We start from the raw sequence: 21,726 nt of genomic DNA, 5'->3' as shown, positions 1-21,726 counted from the left end.
GTTGCAATAGGGAGCAGGTGGAGAAAGAGCTACTTAACTTATTACCTCTTTTCCCATCTAGTAATAATTTTTCATTTCTCTGCTATTTTATAAAACCTTTCTTTTTTAACCAGCAGTTGGGTACCCAGTAGTGTATGATTATAAGATGCTAGAATAATTCAAGTTGCTATGGGCTGTGAGAGGTCTCTAGTTCATCTTGCTGCTTAACACACAGCCAGTGATGCTCAGTGAGCCCAGGTTGCTCAGGGCTTAAAAACCTCCAAGTATGGAGACAGCTGAACTTCTCTGAGCAATCTGGTCCACTTCTTGACTGTCCTTAGGTCAAAAAACTTTTTTCTTATATCCAGTCTGACCCACCACTTAAGCTCTCTTTCTCCCATCAAGTACCACTACGAAGAGCCTGGGTGAGCGATGTGTACCTCTGCCCTTTCATTTCTTTCAGCTTTTCTCATCGACTTTTTTAGCTGTTGCCTAATTTGCACATCTGGTCCTGCTTACCTTCTCTTCTTCCAGCCTTCTGAATATAACAGTACAAAAAGATAGCCATACAACAATCTGTGAAGTATGTATCTTGAAATACTGTCCATTTATAATTTACTTATTAAACACATACTAGCCATTTTATTAAACTTAAAGGTTGAAATGGGACTATTCATATTCAATAACATCTTTTTTACAGTAGAGCAACTATGGATACTCATTTCCTTTGCTAGGATTTATTTTTTTTTTAAATAAGGTCAAGGAAGGTCAATTACAACTGATGCATGATAGAATGGAGTGAGCTTCTCATGACTCAGATATTACTTGTATATGGGACTTAAATGTCAGGACTGAAATTCATAGAGCTCTCATAGGGGTATGTTCAACAAAATTATTTTTCATTTCTCAGCTAAAGCCACATAGTGTAACCTGGCAGAAAACTGTCAAAAATGCTGTTGGTTATGAATCTCTATCTTTTTTTCATTATTAGTTTGAGACAAACCCATAATATATTTGCTCAGAATGCCTGAAATTGAAGTATATTTACATGAAGTAAAATTTAGTTTTATGTATTAACTGTTATGTAAAATGTTAAACTGTCAAATTCATGGGAGAAGCTGACAATAAACTGAAAAAAAAAAAGTTCTATCACTAAAATAAATAGCAGATCTTTGACAGTGCAACTTCCTGAGCTCAGTTCAATTCATCTTATTTTGAATTTTGTATTTTTTTCCTTAGGTTACTCATAATTATTTTTCAAAGATAGCAGAAGGAAAAGTAGTCCAAACATTCGGGATGAGTAACAGAGTGCAGTCTAGATATAAAGCCCACTCTTTATTCTGGTATTGTCTGGCATGCAATTTCTATTCCTGTCACCCATTCCCAACCAGAATCAACCACTCCTACCACTTTTTTTTCCCATGAAAAGGTCTCAGAAGGATCTCAGTAGGGCATCTGTTGATTTTCCCAAACTTTTTATTTATAGAAAATCTTGACCTTGAAAAGTCCTAAGAGACATAGATATGACCCTAGCATGTTCTCAATAATGTATTCTAGTTATTTTGCTATTCTCCTGATCAGATGAATTGTCTGTCAAGAATCTAAGTAACTGAATCCCTCAACCTCTATAAATTCAGTAATTCCAAAGATTCAGCAGATTAGCATGCTACCAACCAGGAAGGTGAGCCACCCCAGTTACTGAGAAAATGCACAAGCCTTCCAGAGATTGTAGTTCCTAACTACTTTGCCTTTAAAAATCAAAGAACGTTTTTTTTAAAAAAATACCAAGAACCTCTAAAAGGACTTGGATGTTTTCTTCTACTACTCAGCCACTTTGTCCTTTGTGGTATCTGCTGCCTTTTTTCTGTACTAAAGAAACTATATTCCTCCACCTTCCTCAATATGAAGGTCAGCAGTTACCAAGTATTTATATATTTTATAAAAGTTATGTTCCTATTGTTCTTATTAGTATAATCTGTAAGTTAAACTAATTGGTGAGATTCCACAGTAAAAGGAGAACGATTGTGTGTGTAAGATACAAGGTATTCAAGAAGTCCAGAGAGTTTTATGCAAAACTAAAACTAAACTAAAAAAAAGTTGAGTAAACTAAAAAAAAAAACCCTAAAACTAAAACTAAAAAAACTCGTCTCCTAGCGCTAGGCAGCCTATCATAAGAATCCAACACCGTAACAGTGGGATGGATTGGTGTTACACTCTAACATGCGATCAAGTTGGGGACCTTGATTAGTGTGTATGTCCCTTCTTAGTGCAAGTGGCAAGACTGTGCGTGTTCCTAATGGCTAACTTACCAGAATTGAAACTTCCTTCCCCCTGACCCCCAAACAATTTTGGTTCAGAAACTTATTCTGAGGCTGTCTCTTGGGAAATAAATGCCTTCATTTTTTTCCCTTAACTTTTCCTGAGTTGGGTATGAATTATAAAAAGCAAGCAGATCGGACTGAGGCAGACATATCTTTCACGTAGTGAAGAAGGTATTCTATAGTTACAAGGATATTCATATGTAAATAAGTACAAAAGATTTAGGTCTTTAAGTAGACATAGACAATATTAGCCATCAGGCAATGAGAGGAATTACATGGGACTGTATTGTTTGGTGGCATTGCATTTCACGACAAGATTACTGAAGAACAGAAGTTGTGATTAAAGTGCTTTCTACTGTTCGATTTCTCATGCAAAGTTTAGCTAATATGTGTGAATATACACTCTGACAAACACTTAAGAACAGAAGACTTTTTCTAAGACTCAGATTCTGTTTATAGTACCAAAAGCCGTTTAAGCTTTATTTGTTTTCTTACATTCACCTTACTGCATGCCCTGCTATATGTTGTTATAATCATGTCACCTTTTAGTGTTAAAATTACTGCTTTCAATAAAGAGGTCACAAAAGTAATGTAGTAAAAATAAATCAGTGATAGTTAATGTTGAGAAACTGCATTTAGAATTTAACAGTCCGAATTATTTAACATTTCAAATTGAATAATTGTGTCATCAATAGTATGCCAGAATTTAAATCCATTATTTCCATAAAAGTATTTCTCATTTTCTTCATATAACTTGCCTTATAACTCTTAATTGCTCAACATTATGAATTATAACTTCCTAATTCATTTTTGTCGTTTGCTGACTATACATTCTGTAATCAGTAAGAGTTCTTTTATCTAAGTTTGACCCAATCAGAAAAGATCTATACAGCCTTTCAGTGTCAGCCTCTATAAAGTACAATAAATATGGTGATAAAATTTTTGCTTAAACATAAAAAATAAAACTTTAAATATTTTGTATCTGAACAATGACAATAATAATTTTTCAAAGACAGATTCATTAAAAAAAAATCCTTTACATTTCTGTGAAATAGGATCCCATTTCATGCTCCTTCCCACCATATCTGTAATGTTACAATGTACCACGCCATTCCTCTTGCCCATTAAAAGAACACTTTTTTTTACCTTAATATACAGCAAAGAAAATTTTCCTTGACGATGGTGTTTTCATAAACAAGATAGAAGTCATGCTTCTGATTTTAATACGTTGTTTTTTTGTCCCTTTAGAACGTCCTACACTTTCACTTTTACTGACACTTTATTATGTTTTACTTTTAATATTTTATTTACCATTGCTCTTCCTTTCATGAGTCATTCAGAAGTCTGATACACTAATGGCACCCTATAGTTTTGTTTCTGACCCCCTAAACCTTTTTTTCCCCTTTTCTTCTAAGTGCTCTGTCAAGGAGAATTACTGCATAATTTCTTTTTTTTTTTTTTTTTTTTGAGGTAGAGACTTCCAGAAGTTGAAAGAAATATACTGCTTTGAAAGGCTGTTAAAAAATAAAGTTAATACAGTTATATGCATTATATACATATATGCTCCTTACATATATATATGTATATGTTATATATGCTCCTTACTAACATAAAGATGGACACAATATTCAAAGATTTGTTGTCTTTGTGATAAATCAATATTAACATTTTTTTTAATGATGCCTTGTTAAAGCCCATTGATTATTATAAAACATGTGACAGCAATGTGATCTTAAAAGCACTGATTAAGAATGAAATTGCACTTAGTGTACTTTATAGGAAAAATGCCTGCAGTGAAACTACAGGTTTTCTTACATCCTTAATAAAGAACATATGAAAATTGCTTATCACTCCCCACATTAGATGACAGAGCATAGCTCTCCTACTGAGTTGGTGTAGTACCAACTCAGGAAGACCGGCAGCAGATGATGAGACAAAAGACATCCCTGGAAGTGTTCAAGGCCAGGCTGAATGGGGCCTTGAGCAACCTGATCTAGTGGAAGGTGTTGATGCTTATGGCAGGGGGGTTGGAACAAGATAATCTTTAAGGTCCCTTCCAATCAAAACTACTCTGTGATTCTATGAAGACAAATAAGGATTATCCCATGTTTCTTAGGGGTAACAACATCTTTTGCAAATGTATGCCTTTACCACTTTTTAAATTTGTGACTCAAGTTAGGTGATCAGTTTTTCAAGCATGTCATCATAAGCAACAGGCCACATACACTTTCTTTAAATACATATCAATCCAGAAATCAATGTGACTACTAAGGTTCTAGGTCCAGAACAAATAAAAAGTCATTATAAAAATGTATCTCCTTTAAAAACGTAGTAAGAAGTAGCATACATGTGAACACTTGTTCATGATCAACCTTATCATGTTGGTGTAATGCTAAATAAAATATAGAAGTACACTAGAGGAACTGGTCTGGTCTGAGACAATTTTATTTTTTTTTAAGACTCTGAAGATACTCCTAATCTCTACTAGATGTGGATGTGTCAGTTTGACATGATTGCTGCCAGCTATCTACTCTATCTCTTCCAGATATGCTGTACGGTTGCAATCACAGTAGCAAAGGTAACAAAAGGAAATGTGCACATGCTTCAACTGCCTCAGTCTGTAATCCAAAAAAATTGCTTAAATTGAAGAACTGTTGGGGATTACAACCGCATTTTATTATGGAATCTGCTCACAGTAGACTCTCATTCCTTCTAGTCAGTCTGGAAGGTGCATTTAATATAAAATTAATTAAAAATAGCTGGCATTGAACAATCCTGATGGTGACCTATTATAACATAGTATGGTTTACCCAAAGATGTATTAATTATAAGACTTCAAAAAGTCGTTATAGATTGGTCTACTTGCTCTGGCTGCTAGAATCTGATAGCTTTGACAGGAATAAGTTCTTAAACAGTCATTCATTATGCATAACAGGATTTGCAATCTGTTTATGAATAAAACTTAAGCAAAAGTACTCAGAGATTTAGGTCCAATAAACCGTTTTTAAAGTGCCTGTTCCTGCTAGTAGTCTAGATGATCAGATAATTAATTTTTCTAATGTGTTTTGCAGTACACACAGAACACAATCTGCGTGATTTAATATGCAGAGATATTGTCAAGCTATTGACCAACCTGGATAGAAAATGCATAGGCACATACACGCAAACATTTGAAATGCCATTTTTGGCCATAGGCTTCTACTTTTATGTCCTTTTTAAAAATAACTGGTGCCACAAAAATTGCTGTTCACCTTTAATGCTTACCTATTTTGATAAATTATTAAGACAAAGTGCCTCTAGTCATAATTTCCATTATATTTTCTTTTTATGTATCAGACAGATCGTGAATACAGATAATTTGGCATGTAATTTCTCAGTCTGCTTGGAAAGCTATACTGGTACTTTACTTGGGACATTATGAAAGCATAGCCTTCACTGCGGAGGTACAGTCCATCCATACAGCATACATGCAATTTAGCTGGTAGTCCTTAGAAGCTGATAGCTCCTAGAAATGTTGGCTTATTGCATATACCTGATTGAATAGAACATCTGCCCTACCACTGGATGCACCTCAGATTTCTGAGTGCCCAGAAGCCTGGAAATCCTGGAAATCTATTTCTCCTTGGACACAAAATGACAGTATCAAAAAGGGTTCTGGAGATGCATTTTCCTTCTCTCTAAACCTGTTGAGCTAAAACTACTGAATACTTTTAACAGGAAAAAATATGCTGACCATGAGGATAATATCACGCAACTCCAAACGTCTGTAAAAAATTGCTCAGCACAGAGGGACAGAACAAGCCTCTCTCACGAAAACACCCTGATCACCTGTCAGTGTACAGAGGGATCATCTGCTCTTGACCATTTTTGACGTCTTCTAGTCTATCTTATAGTATAATAATATAGTATTATATTAATGCATTAATGTATTTTTCCAATCTAGGCCGAACACACAATGATGATTAGATGATGGAGCCAAAAAACATAGAGGTACAATTGAAATCAATTGGAAAAGCATGTTTAAGAAGTTGTTTTGTTTAAAGTACACAGCATTTGACTACTTTCTACTATTTGCTGCTAATCTGACTGAATCCATATCAATATCAATCCATATCATCCTTATCTATTGTCACTGGATTCCTTTGCATCTTACAGAAACATTATTCACAGCTGAGAATCAGGCCCTTCACAATATTTCTGGCACAAAGCAACTCCTTACTATCAATTAGGCACAGGATCTGCAGTACCTTTATTGTGCAGTCTTCTTCCTATTGCTATATGGCAATGTGTTTCAGTAGTGAAGGGTACCTCACAAGAAAACATCTAAGTACAAATATTGGCCTTGGGCCTTTTGGTCCTAACCAAAACTAATTCACAGAATAGGATGAGAATTTTCATGTGACCTCAGAAAATCTGGAAGATGCATCATAAGGGAAGACACAATCCTGTTTTCAAGTGCTTCCTTGTGAGATATAAAACAAGGAAACTTCAGATTTTGAGGGCAAGATGAAAGAAACATATACTTAGTTCAGAGGTAAGGTTGTTGTCTTGCCTAATCCCCAAGCAAGATATGTGTATCTTGGGTGAGGGCTAAAAGGCAGGATGATAAAAATACCAAGGTATTATCAACTAGCATGTAATCATGGAGAAGACAATCCTGGATTCTGGCTTAAACAAAATCTGTTAAAACCTGCTCTAAAACTCAATTAGAATGCAATCTACTAGATTAGCAAGTCAATTAGATTGATTCTATAATCAATTACATTAGCAATAAATCTTCATTTGAAGACAATTTAGTCATAATTACAAAATTTAGACTGTGCAAATTAACATGGTAAACAGCATACTGCTTGAAAATTTGGCCTAATGGAAGAATTAACTTATTTATTATGATGCTTTTTGGTTTATATATTATGTAAAATGTGTAATAATTAAAACTTGATATAAAAAGATACACATTTATGATTATACATATTAATATAATTTATGCTTGGTACATTTATTAATAGCAATATGTTAAATTTTAACTTATTCAATATAAGAATTTAATAAACAGCAAAATTTTAAAAATCAATTGCCTTAGTAAGCTTTTGCAGATATTGCTACATAATCATTGCTACAAGCTAGTAGATGCTGCTGTTTGAATTTGTAAACAATTTTTTTCTAATATTTTGGGATAGCCACTGAAAATACACAGCTTTCTGACATTATATTATGCATCAGCATTCATAGCACTACAAGAAACAGTGGTTATATTATCAAAAACTGTAATATCCATTCATATTGTTGTGCTTGGAAGTCCTTAAACTATAAATTGTTCTTGGCTTAATGGTGCTTATATGACTCATACATAGCCCATGTAACATCTCTTCCAGTACAAATACGGACATAAAAATACCTTTGGTTTCTCTCAAATCAAGAAGCACCTAAAAAAAAGAAGGATAAGCACATGCTGTACATAAAAAAAAATAAATCAAAGAACTACTTACTGTTCTGCAAATTATTTTTCAAATTATTATATTTTCTAGACCGTAGTCCCTTCTTTAAATTCAATAATCACATATGACGGAGGTGTCAGTCTTCTTTTCACATCAGCAACTGTCAAATTGCTCTGTCTCACAGTCAGCACTGTTTCCAGTTTCCTTAAAAATATTAACAATAGGATCTGAGTGCTGATGACAATAGTTTAGGGTGCTCTTGGAAAAACACCCTAATGATCCTACAGGAAGTCCTGAGACAACTTGTTGTTCACTTGGTAAATTTATCTACATAGGATGGTACTCTGTTTTACCTCTCTGGAATGTATAGAAACAGACAAGAAAAATCTTCAAATGACCCTTGATATCCAAAGCTTGTAAGCAACTCATCCCTACAAGCACTGATGAAGAAAGCATGTCAGATGGAAATCTGGCATTTCCTTGGTCAGGAACATTAGTGGAATTTATTTTATGGCATGGGTGATAGCCACGGAAAACCATAAAACCTAAATGAAAAAGGCATTCACAGGTTCAGACAACTAAATCATGAAGGCAGTTAAGAACTACTTAGGTCTCTTTCAACTACTGCTACTCTGATAAGAACAACTCTGAAGTAGAGAATATTGACTATGGCCTAATATCCCAAAAACCTGTATGAAAAAATCAGGAAAATGGCCAGTATTCTGACACCGGCACCAGACAGCTTCTGCAATGTAGTGAAAAGGACCATTTCTGCCATACTAGCCTTAACTCACAGAGGATTTTAAGGGAGAAAAGAGAGTGGAAGAAGGAATTAATCCTTCTTCTAGTTTCTCCACTAGGTGGACTAGGAATGATTGTGCAGCCCTAACACTAAGAAAAAGATTGATTTTTTGTGTGTCCATGTGTGACTATGAAAACAAACCTTCCAGCTTCCACCAGAACAGCTTTTAGAATGTCAGTTTTGAATGCCTACTCATGGCCAAACAAAGGGAAGCAGCTCAGTCTCTCAGTCAAGATGCTGAGTACAGATGCAGAATTCTGCAGCAGGCAGCTAAGCAGATGCTACTTAGGATCTCTTATCACCCTGCAGAGATGATGAGTGCTGCAGACAGACCAAGCAGCAGGATCATGGCCTATCAGCACATACAGAATTTTTTCCGAAAGTGTTTTTCTTGATTAATGAAAATAAATACAAGAGATGCAAATTAATCGCCCCTTTGGAACAATGCAAATCCCCAGATGAATTTGAGCTTGTAAAGGAAGTTATTTAACTTTTTAAACTCATTTTCCTTTTCATATCATAAAACAAAATCTACAAAATTCTCTTCCCCGAAAGAGAATTAGGCATTTGATTACCAGAAGAAAAAAAGACAGTTAAAGTCCTGCTGAAAGAGATTTCTGTCCCAAGAATCTTCCCTACTTCTGTCAGAATCCTGGAAAAGGGGTAGTCAGCATAGTGACTGAGGGGAGTAGAGAAACAGTGGGGTGACAAATTCAGTGTCATAGCCAAGGGATTCATATGTAAGAGGCAACAACGGCTCAGTACTTAATCTGGCCAATTCATTAGCAAAGCTAGGGAAGGATGAAAAAGTGGGAGACAGTGACACAGGGACAAAGACAATATTCACACTTCAGATATGTTAATTCTAGGTCAGACACATAGCACCATGGAAATGCTAGGTGATTTTTAAGTAAACAGACTTGATTTTTGTACCTCTGAACCCAAAAAAAAAGATGAGAGGAATCTCTTGGAGATTATTATGAGGAGCTAGGTCATGGGAGTTGTGCAATGAAGACAAAGATTCCCGTGTGTCAAGTAAACACCAGAACACCTGCAAGTAACTGAAATACAGATTGCATCTATTCTGAAATAATCTGGTCTAGAAGACTGAAGTTCTTAGATCTTGTAGGTCCTAATTTCTGTGGCTAGGTTTACAGCAATCGTATCAGTAAGATCTACAAAAGTATGAACGGAAGGCCCAGTAGGTAGATGAGCTTCTGAAACCCCCACAGCCATAAACTCTTCCTAGGGAATCTACAATTTTAAAACACATTCAAATACCTGGTAATCGTATCAAATCTTATTGATGTAAAAACTCTGAAGTAGATGTATTCCCTGAGAATCATCAACTATTCTACATATTTCTAAATCTTTTACTCCAAGCCATAGAAAAGAAAGACTGAAGCAGAGGAATTTGAAATCCCTAAGAAGCATTTGATGGTCCCTCTCCTTATACTGAGCAGTGGATGACATGAAGACCTTCCCCTTAAGTTTGACAAAAAGCAGACAGTACTTAATCGAATTACTATTTGATACAAACTTTCAGAAAGCAATGAGATGATCGCAATACTCTGTAAATGCTGTTTGAAGAGAAAGTGACCCTCTTTATTAAATCTCATGGGAATTTTAAGATAATTTTAAATTATTATTTTAATTATGATTTTAAGTCATCATTGTACATTTCAATATAGGCAAAGTGTCCTTTTTGGAAAGTGACGTTAAATGATGGGAGCTTCCAATGATTCTTGAGGCCACTGAAGAAGAGGTTATGTGGAAGACAGTGTTGCAAGTGCAGCAAAAGGCTGCATGTGTAAGACTCCAATATTCTATTCATGTTATTCTGACAGGAGCCAGAGAGCAACCATGTTATGCTGATTCCTCCAAGCAAAATATATCAGACTGCTTTCCTCCTATGGAACAGCAGCCCTGAAATTGAGATGCTTAATCTTGTCATCCATGGAGGAACACAATGTACAGAGAGTAACCACAAGGTATAGTAGACTGTAAATTTCGGACTGCTCAGATAATAGCCATTAGAGATATATAAAGTGTCCCATTAAGAAGCAGATTCTCCCTGTCTGTTCTTCCTTGGTGAGCAGAGGGAGTTTCCTTAGCATCAAAGAAGAGAAGGCATACTGAAGTATGCTCTCATTTTCTCAGGATACAGTTTCCTGGGTGGCAATTTTATGGATCTTCACAGAATCACAGAATGGCCAAGGTTGGAAGGGACCTCTGAAGATCATCTACTCCAACCCCCCTGCCAAGCAGGATCACCGAGAGCACACTGCGCAGGATGGCATCCAGGTGGGTTTTGAGTATCTCCAGCGAAGGAGACTCCACAACCTCTCTGGGCAAGCTCTGCCAATGCTCTGTCACCCTCACAGTAAAGAAGTGCCAGAAGTGCTCATAGAAGTGTTCATAGAAGTGCTCATATTGAGCCAGAACCTCCTATGCTTCAGTTTGTGCCCATTGTCTCTCGTCCTCTCGCTGGGCTCAACTGAAAAGAGACTGGCTCCATCCTCAGATATTTATACACATTAATGAGGTCTCCCCTGAGTCTTCTCTTTTCCAGGCTAAACAGGCCCAGTTCTCTCAGCCTGTCCTCCTGCGACAGGTGCTCCAGTCCTCTAATCATCTTGCTTTTTTCAATATTCTTGTAGTACTTAGAAGTCTCTTCTTCCAGTGTTAGCAGAGTAGCTACAAACACACAAAGCCAGCAAGTGATACCATCTTGATGGTAAGGTTCACGACCGTCTGAAACTATTGAGAAATTACTTTCAGCATAAAAGATCAGAAAAATGAGCCCTTAGCTCAGAATATGGCCTTCTTCCAATAATATAGTTTGTGTGGGTATCAGTACAATGTACTCTTGTACTGGGAATACACTTGTCACAGAAATGGCAAAGTTTAATAGTGCCCTGGAGGGAAGACACTGCCAGAAAAATATGTAAAAACATAGAAAGAAAAAAAAAAAGAAAAACTAGTAAGGGGAAAGCAGCATGTGGCTAAAACTGCAAGACTCATTTTATACTGGCTTCATTGAAGTGTAAACAAAAGTGACAGCATTGAAGACTTCAGCACAACTGACAAACATTCAAAAATGAGAAGCAGTCTAAGGAAGTTTTGAAACAAAGTCAATAAAGCCAACTTTCTTCAGCAAATTTCTGTTGTGGAAAAAAACTACAGTAGCATTTCACAGTTGACACAGCAAAGGTTGTAGAGAACCCAGGGGAGGTCTTGCCAGGTTTTACCCAGGACAGGCTACTTATACCACTAAATAAGCATGAACTAAGGTATCACAGACAAGAGGTATAAAAGAAGTACACTGTAATTTATTAACAGGTTTCCACATCAAGAAATAGAAAAAGCCTGCTGAAACAATCAATCAGGAATTGGTTGTAACATTTTTTCACTAATGCCTGTTGATGGGAATTAAACACTCAAATGATCAGGATTTGGGACGTGAGAGAAAAGACAAAAAATTGTTTTTGAAAAACTTAGAAAACTTTCATCGCTAAATAAATCTCACCAGTTTTAGGCTAGAATATCAAGCTATTTGGGAATTCTATCAAATAGGCAAAAAAAAAAAAGGCAAAAAACAGTTATTCAAAGATTCCTGAACACACGTCCCACACCGTACCTTAAGTCTTACATTGTTTACTTAGCTATCCTAATCACCTAAAATGGCAGTAGCTATTTATATGTAGGTAAGCAGACTCCCATTCACACTGCCCCTAACATTTGGAAATACTTTTCTAATTAAATCTGTTGAAAAGATGTAATTTATGCTTATAATTGCCGTAACTTATATTCAAGATACTTCCTCTAAAAAACTACCTAGCACCATGTCTCATGCTAGACATCCTGCCCCGTGAAAACTGCCGTATCAAAGGAATCCTCTATTTTCCCTAGAAGTAGTTAACTCACTATTTAACACACCATACATATATATATTACCACTAAATCAGGATGACACCTGTAATTAGAACTTTATTTTCAAGTACAGTTTGCAGTTTACATTGTGTTAACTGCTGTTTCACACCATGCAAGCATTCAAACCGCCCTGCGCACAATTCACACATCTCACAAAATAAAACAAGAAAACAATTCCTTTTTTAATAAGCTATTGAAAATACAAGAGTAACATAGAAGGGGAACACACCCCCACAGCTTGGATGCAATTCTGTTTTTAAAAAATGTCTTATTTATTTTGTGTAGGTACTTAATTGCTATAACGCGGACTTCAGAATAACAACAGAACTGGCTAAGTGAACTAGATTTGGTAAGCCTTAATTCACTATCCACGTTAGTACAAAATTGTTCTCTATGCTATAATCACCACTTCTTTGCCTAATCTATTTTTTACTGCCAATCCCCTATCTTAAATAGACAGATGTAAGCACCAGAGTGGCTTGTCTAGCTCCCTGCATGCCGTAGCTGGTGCTCCGACAAGAATGACAGATGTCCTGAGTTCTATCAGTTAAGATGCCAACTATGACCAAATGTTCCATCTAGCAAAGCATGAACACACAGAGAATCAGGAAAGCTGATCTCAGGAGTTTGCTGGTGGCACTACAACCATTCTAGCAAAATCCCAAATATTAATTACTCCTTCTGGATCAACACTTCAATATTCAGCCATTTCAACCAGCAAGAAAGCATATTTTTGCACCACAAACCTTTTAAATCCTTTTTAGACAAGGAATATGCAAGTTTCTGAGATGAATCATAGGTTTCAAATATTTGATTTAGCATTTTTTTGGCAGTTCTGACCTAAATCTGCCCTCTTCTTCATTCTCAGCTCTCTCATAGGACTCTCTAGAACTAAATCAACCTCCTTCCCCTATTCCAAACTTCTATTTTCTATTCACTTAACCCTTTTCAACCTCTCCTTCCATTTTCAGTTCTTGTCTCTTTTGATCATTTCCCATGTTCCTTCCTGATGGCTTCAGATCCCATGCAGATGGCCACTCTGAGCTCTTAGATGAGTATTATTTCTGTTCATTGGACTTACAAACATGGTTCAGTGTTCAACCAGCCATTCACTGCTTTGATGATTAGCTTTTCTCCTAGGCCTATATCCAGTATTTTGTCATTAATTCTTCTTTATTCCTACTCACCCTACCCAACCTTTATTCTAACCCTACCCCTTCCTACTGTGGTATCACTGTAATAGAATCAGTCCATTTACTCATATGTTGTTTGCCATTATCTGACTTTCAGATCTGGTATTAATGGTATCGATAATCAGCAGCTTCCACTCAGCACACATCACTGAAACTGCTCAGAGGGTAAAAAATGAAAAGGTCTACTTAGTCTAGTAACTTCTCCCTGTAAGTGGTTAAAAGTAGATGCTTAGGAAAAGAAAAGAGTGTGAGAAGTACAACTACTATGCCTATGTTCATGAATGACAAATCTTCTCTGTTTCAGACCTCTCTTCCCTGCCAAAACTAAAATAATCACCTGTTTCTACCACTTTTTGTAAGGCTCTTCTCTTCTTTCATGTTCCAGCCTTTCTCAAGCACAATGGATTATTAGTTCTCCAACCTGTGAATCTGTTCTGTAACCCAAGTATTATCTTAACTTTAAATATCTGTTTGGATCTTTCTGTTCACAATGTTTCTAAAACTTGCAGGTGCTTTCTATATGATGTATCTAAGACTATCCATATATAAAAATTTAATTTCTCATTATCATTTTCATCTTAGGTCTCAAATGCTGTAATACATTTTACATTTTAAAATAATTGTTCATTGTTTTCAAAAATAAATAAATATTGGATTGCCATGCAATTAGCTTTTAAATTAAACTTTAAATTAAATTAGATTTACTGTATCGCTTCTGCAGCGAGTCCAGTTCACCAGAAGTACCAGAACATAATGTGTTCATGAATACAAATGCAGGGTATATTGAACATCTCACATAATAGTATTTTATGACAGACTGCAGTAATGGTCTACAAAAAGCCCATTCTCTAAATGCATTAATTACTAAGTTCTATAGAAATGATGTTTTTAGCACCAATGTATATTATCTCAACCTTTGCATGACTCTGTTCCACTTTTAAACATTATTTCTGAATCATACAAGGGAATTACCATTCTGCAATATGCATTCACGTTTAACTGCAAATCTAGTGAACTAATCTAGTAACAGCTTAATAATTATACAGCTCCAATAAAAATAAAGCAATCTGTTTATATTTCGTTTAGGAAGGAAATCCTTAGAAATTATAACACTTAACAAAACAACACCAACAATATTTCTGCTTGTGCTTTCTTTCTGCTTGTTAATCTAAAATGTAATTCTACGTGGTTTAATGTCCAAGGCAGACATTTAAGGTTTCTCCCTTCTTTTTAAGCTGTCTCACAAAATATCCAAAATTCCCTGCCCGAAACAATATTTGTTCCATCTCCTCTAATTACTCTTTTTTTTTTTTAAACTTATTTTTTCACATAACCTTGCCTATTATCGGATCATATTCTGCTCTGCTGTAAGAAGCAAGTCCAGCAACATGAATATGTGTTTTCATTAATGAATTAGTGCAAGGGTAAATCTGTCTCTTCAATACGATCCTGAGAAGTATGCTGAAAAAAATGGATCGAATTGCATTTCTCTGTGAAACATCGTAACAAATGTCACCCATTTGTTTGTGTGCTCATCTTCTGCTGTTAGTCCATTGGTTAATTTAATTATGTTTTATGTTTTAAGTTTTATTTGTCTGTTAAAATTCTATGTGTTTCCAGGATTGGGTTCTTAAAATTGAGTTAACTAATAGTTGCTGAAATGTACAAAGCGACTCTGGAATATCTGGAAAATCCACTGGAATAGTCACTTACCATAGTAAATTTTATTCCTTGAATGTACTGCCTCCAAAGAGGCCCCCATTGGGATTATCTTCCCTGCTATAAAGCAGCAGAAACCATGGAAAATGTTACATGCTAAATGGAAGACTCAGATCTATTCCAATGTTCTGGAAGAACATGTAGAAAATTCTATTTCTTAACTCCCTAAGCATTGTAACATTCCATAAAGAGCTGAGGTAAAAGGAAACTTGAGGAGCTGGTGTAAATCTGCATGGATGATTTAGTTGGGAAAAAGTTACTTTGGTAGATAGCAACCTTTTTATCTCTTTGACACTGACTACACAGGTCTATTCTGTAAAAGACTTGTAGAGACAATTCTGAGGATATGGACTGAAACAGACTACTTGCTCCAGAGACAATGAATAACTCCTGTCCAAGTATTTTATCTAATGTAATGCAGGAGGTCTTGCTTGCTTCAGAACTTTTAACTGCATTCACTGCTTCAATGAAGATGTTGTAAACTACCTTTATATTGAAATGGTCTAACCCTTAGCCTTTTACAAAACCTGTTCAAAAAGTTACCTTAAAAAAGGCTTCTGTGTAGTTAAGCAAATGATCCAGAACCTGGCCAGAAGCTTAAACTTAAGAGCAGCTGTTAAAAATGGCCCATACTATAGTCATTAATGTGGGAGTGGAGTGAGGACATATTAAGACTGATCACCCTTAACCAAATACATAGATGACTGCGATACTGAGGGCTCCTTTTAGATTCTCTAACTGCAAGAGGAATATTAAGTGTGGGAATATGAGAAAGGCACTACTGTGTCCCTCCAAAGAGATGTGAAACCTTTTGAGTGTCAGTAATTTGATTCTAGGAATGTAATATAACTTGTTATTTGAGTAGGCAACTCCATGAAATCTTTTTGTATCTTATATTGTCAAGAATTTAAAAAGGTCATTTCTATTAAAAAAATAGAGTTAAGAATAAGACAAATATTTTTATAAGCTATTGAAGAAGAAACCTTAATCTATTTCCCTCCCTGCACCAAAAAAAAAGAAAAAAAAGAAAAAGAAAAAATCTGCCATAAGTAATGAAGAGAATGGTGTTATCTTTTGGTTCTTCAGTTTGCATCTACTTCACATGTAGCTTGGCCAAACATCATTGTCACCCACTGAAACCTTCTCCTTTTTTTCTATTTTTCACAGAATGTGAATAGTTGTTCTTCAAACTGGAGCTTGATTCTGTTGTCCACAGATAGGTGTCTAATGATGCTTCAGATGTACTGTGGTATCCCACTTGGCCTCCAGCAGCAGTTCCAGAGTCTCTTCTAAGTTGTGTCACATCTGACATATTGTATAGATATTTTGGCTACCTTTGGGCATCTCAAATTGTACTAGTTGCTGGCTTGCAGGGAACGGCCATGCCTTTGCCGTTAAACTATGATTTTCAGAGACCGTCATTGCAAACAGTTTATAATGATATAACCCTTGCTAGGAAAATGATATAATTGTCGTGGATATACAGGAAATACAGACTTTTAAAAGATTAAAAAAAGCCAAAAGGATCAAACAGAATCTCACGCTGAGCCGCTAAACTACCCAATAAAGTCTATGTAGAAACAGAGTCTACCACCTTCAATTTTTGGAGGCTTTTATAAATCCACAACTTTTTTAACTCATAGAGGCTCTACATAGAAGGTCCATCCAGGAGAGCTCATCAAAAATTCCCTTTGTGGATTCATTAAGGAAAAACTTGAAGTCACGACTGGCTCTGAAAGTACTTGCACCTAATCTGAACAGCTGTAAGCAAATTCCAGCTACCCTACATCCAAGGAATGCTTATCATGACACACAACTGCTGTTGCCATCCAAGCATGTCTTTTCTATTCATGTCCTATCAAACTCAGGTGCAGAAAAATGATCCGAGTGCTTTGGCCCTCAGGAGTTTCATCATCTCTGAGCTCATAAAATCGAAACCAAAAGAATGCTACAATTATCTTACTGAATGTGTTCCTCAGATGTACGAAATACAGTTTCTAAGTTGGAATTTTAAGTCTCTAAAGAATTCTGATATGCAAAGTGGTATTAAGGTTTCCCTAACAGATCTCATCTGAGTTTCCCCTCCCCTCTCCCTGAACATGCTACCACTATTGTATTGTAACTTTCAGCTGCAGGCTGTGATGCTGATAAAAGGGAGCTGTGAAAAATATTACTGTACATTTCAGCTTCTGAATCAACCATCGGTGGACAAATATTAAACACTGTTCTGCTACTCTGGATTGTGCCAGGACTGAAAAGTCACCTCCTTTTATATTTGTGGACCCCGTGCTTGAAGAATGAATGAAATCAACCTTTGACTCAGTCTTTACTGAACTATAAAAACATTTTTAAGGTTTAGAAAGAGAAGCAGGGAGATCCAAGTTTTTCTGCCATGTCTCAGTATGACTTATCTAATTACAGGGTTTAGCAACCTCTGAAGACTATTCCTCCGGCAAGACAAAAGCTAGAACATACCAGAATCAAATGACTGCATCTTTTAGTATGTAACTGCTCTTAAAACCTAACTCAAGTGGATGCAGGTGCAAACTGGTGAAGTATATATGGTTTTCCTTTGCATTTTCCAAAAACCTAGAAACAAAAGCAAGTACTATTTTGTGTTTTAAAAAAATTACTGCAAAGGTGTATTCTTAAAAACAAACTAACAAATAAATTACCTGGCAAGGCTTCTTCATTTTAATTGCTATAACATGGTATCTGTAGCAGCAGAGTTCACAGGTCCACGACCCTCTTTCACTTATCCATTTTAACAGGCAAAGTTGATGTGTGTATCGTACTGACCCATCGCAGCGGCAAGGATTTAACAGTTCACCCTGAAAAGGCAGCACAAAAGCATTAATTTTAAAGAAATATTTTATGCATATGTATATTCACTACCAAAATATTTACAGGTCTGTAACTGCAAACTGGTCTCGATTTCAATCCATGAAATAGTAAACATGTATTTTTGGCTATAACAATGCTCAAAAACTAAACTGTCTCAAAAAACATGTAAGTGCTCCTAGTGATAGAAAGCCAGATAACTCTCTACGTAGGCATGTGTACGTATGTGAAAAAAAAGCAGAAGATTACCGCGCATCACCCAACAGCAGCAGCAGCCCTTTCAGGCACCTCAAACGGTACCGAGCGCGGTCTGATGCAGTTCTCCAGCAGTGACAGTGATCACTAGGAAAGAAATGGATGTCGTCACAGAGAACTGTGACCCCCCTCGAGCGGAGCTTTATGTTGTTCAGCCAGCCAGCTGCCTGACAGGACCTAACATAACGTAGCCGAATGCTTCCCCCGGTAGCCCCTATGTTCCTTCACCACCCGCCGGTGCCGGCGGTGCGGTGCGGTGCGGCGCGGCGGCGCCGAGCCCTGTCCCTGGTGCTGACCGCCACCCGCCGCCCGCCCGCTACCGCCGCGTCCCGCCTCACCTGCTCGGGGCCCTGGAAGCAGATCTTGCAGATGGGGCCGGCACCGCCGGGCTGGCTGCCGCTGCCGCTCTCGCTGCTGCACACCGAGCGGGTCTCGGGCTTGTCGCCCGCCGCCGCCGAGCCGCGGCCGCTCTCCGAGCCGCCCCTCCGGCCCTCGGCGGCGCTGGGGGAGCGGCCGCGGCCGGGGCTCTCCGGCTCCGCGGGAGGACCGCCGCTCGCCTCCCCTGCCCCGGCGGCGGGCGGCAGCTCCGGCGGGGCGCCGTGCTCCCGGGGCGGCTCGGCGGGGCGGGGGGCGCCGCTCCCCGCCGCGCGGCTCATGCCGGGGCGGGGAGGCGAGAGGAGTCTCGGGGAGGGAGAGCGGGGAGGGCGCCCGGCGGCCGCCAAGGTGACCCCCTGCCGCCGGCGTGTGCGGGTGTGTGTCTGTGCGGGTGTGTGCGGGTGCGTGAGGGTGTGCGGGTGTGCGAGGGCGGCGGGGCGGGGAGGCAGGGCGGGAGGGACGGGAGGGAGGCAGGGAGGGGTGGAGGCGCCGCTCCGCCGCGGGTCCCGCCGCCGACCGCCGCCCCCCAGCGCCCGAAGACCGTTGCCGGGGGGGCCGAGCCAACCGCCGCAACCGTCGCGGCGCCGCCCCCGCCCGCCGCCCTCAGCACCAAGGGCCCCCCCTCGCCCCCAAGCCCCTCATGTTCGCCCCCCCCTTTCCCGCCGCCGCCGTGTGGCGAGCTGTCGGCCGTGGTCGCCCTCTTGTCGCCCGCCTCTGGCCGCGGGGCTCCTGAGGGGCGCTGACATTTTTGGGGGCGCTGACAGAGCCCGTGGCTCTAGCGGACTCCCGCCGCAAAAGGCTGGGCTGGGAAGAGCTCGGGAACGTTCAACAGTTGTCCGCAGGGTTCGCCTCATCCTCTGTGGCTGGCTTTTTTTTTCTTTTTTTTTTTTTTAAATTCTTTCCCAAATTCATTACATCACCTCGTTTCCAAAATTAAATCTGCTAAAAGTATCACGATCAAATATCTCCTCAAAAAAAAAAAAGGTGGGTGGGGGGGGGAAACAACAACCACACTGGGTAGAAATTCTTCCAACTTCAGCTGGAGGGGGGGGCTGGTTGCTGAAGGAAAGAGTGTGTGAATTTCAGCAGCAAACTTAACACCAGTGAGCGTTTCAGCTCGTGAAGAAAACCAGCAACTGTCTGCATGGGGAAAGAAAAAGCCCGCAGAAGACAATTGTGAAGCCATATGCTCTCCTATAGCCAAATTTAGACTCCATGGGTGATGAGCTCACCGGGCCTTACAGCCTTCACTGGCTGCTCCATATTTACTACTGAGATGAGGGAGCACTGAGCAGCCCTAGGGTTTTGTCAGTAGCGGATTTCTTGATGTGGACGTTTTATTAGGAGGCCGAAGCAGTGCTCTGAGCCAAAACGGCACTCCTCGCTCGGTGACCGTGTGGGGTCCGACTTTCTGGAGAGGCTGCATATTCACCAGCCGCTGGTCCAGCCTTCTGGCCCAGCTGGAGACCAGCTCAGACAAAATGCAGTCTGTAGGGACCATGCAGTTGTGTGTTGCAGGAGAGTGAGATTCAAACTAATTGGGGCCGGCCACAGATAAAGCCCTCTCGGTCCTCCTACAGACTGTGTCTGTAACAGGCCATGTGGTAGGTACACCAATGCCAAAGAACAAGGCACCTGTTTACAGTTTTGCTCTAAAAAAAGGTGCATATTCAGAGGCTGCCTTTGTGAAAAAAACAAGTATCATTATAGCTTTTCTTGTCATCCACTCGTTCCTATCCTCATGAAAATGCTTGTTCTGATGGCTCTGTATTAGCTAAGCCAACACTGGCCATTTAGCTTGGGCTAGGGCAAGGTACCCCAACCCTTAAATTGCTTTTGTTCTGAGGTGGTTAAGTAGGTAAGTAACATGGCTTTGTCCAGGTCTGGTGATGTAAAAGAAAAATATCGCATCGGCAGTGACATTTTGATGAAGTGCGGATGCTGTGGAGTTAGGAACTTCTACATTTGATTTTCTCACAGCCAAGTCATACCTGAGGTGGTTGCCAGAGAGACTAAAGGGCGATGGAAACAGTGTTAACCAAATCGATTAATTCTGAAGAAAGAAGGGGCAATCACAAACAGTGAAGAAACAGGAAATCTCAGAACAAACAGATGAGTCCAGAGTGCTCAGTAAAAGAGAAGCAGGAGGAAAAGACAGGGGAACTAAGGTAATGAGAAATGAATGCTAAAAAGTTACTCATCTGCATGAGAGAAAAACAGCACGCTGTTGCTATTTGTTATATGCGTTGTTTTATACCATTTTTCTTTCCCTTTGTGTGTTGTGACAAATTCAGTAAATAACACAGCTTTTGAAAAGGATGTAGAGAGAAGTTAAAAATGTCAGTGCAGAAATGGAATGACTTCTTAATGTCAGAATAAGCAAGAAAGATCTGGCTATAGAGAATAATACACCGTGTTAAGAAGGTCAGTCTTTTCTACTTAATCTTGCCCAAAATATGTGTGCAAAGTGACTCTTAAAAGTAAAAGGGAAAACATCCAATATGAATTGGAAGAACAATTCTTTCACATATAAGTGATTAATTTGGAGAGTTGACGGTGAGTGGGTATTTCATAAACATGAGATTTAATACATCACCTGTTTGCCTGCCTTTCAACAGCTACTGTTACACCAGCTAAAAAAAAATTGCAGAGGCTATTGATCCCCATGTTTCAGAGTATATTAGCATTATTCAGCATGCCAGGGGTGGGAGGAGATGCCAACAAAAGAGCAGAAGGGGTGAAGAACATTATATAACACATCCTCCAACCAAAGTAACATTCAGCCTTCTGCTGAGTGAGAGATGGGGACAAGAGCCAAAAACAACGCTTGAAACAGAAAGAAGAAAAATTTAAGCAGAAAAGGGTGTTCA

At 38.7% G+C, this 21,726-nt stretch overlaps 1 protein-coding gene across 1 annotated transcript in view; it reads right to left on the bottom strand.

Moving 5' to 3' along the window:
- MARCHF11 (membrane associated ring-CH-type finger 11) overlaps positions 1 to 19,226 on the bottom strand; it is a 28,660-nt gene extending 9,434 nt beyond the window's left edge. The window contains exons 1-2 of the mRNA XM_083825729.1: positions 18,820 to 19,226; positions 18,061 to 18,216 (exon numbers count right to left, since the gene is read on the bottom strand). Coding sequence (XP_083681855.1) covers positions 18,061 to 18,216; positions 18,820 to 19,137 — 474 coding nt within the window. The 5' untranslated portion in view covers positions 19,138 to 19,226. The remainder of the gene's footprint in view (positions 1 to 18,060; positions 18,217 to 18,819) is intronic.
- Between the last annotated feature and the right edge of the window lie 2,500 nt (positions 19,227 to 21,726).

Source organism: Anser anser, assembly GCF_964211835.1.
Source record: "Anser anser genome assembly, chromosome: 2".
NCBI classification, from domain to species: domain Eukaryota; kingdom Metazoa; phylum Chordata; class Aves; order Anseriformes; family Anatidae; genus Anser; species Anser anser.
This window is presented reverse-complemented; position numbering and strand designations above follow the sequence as displayed.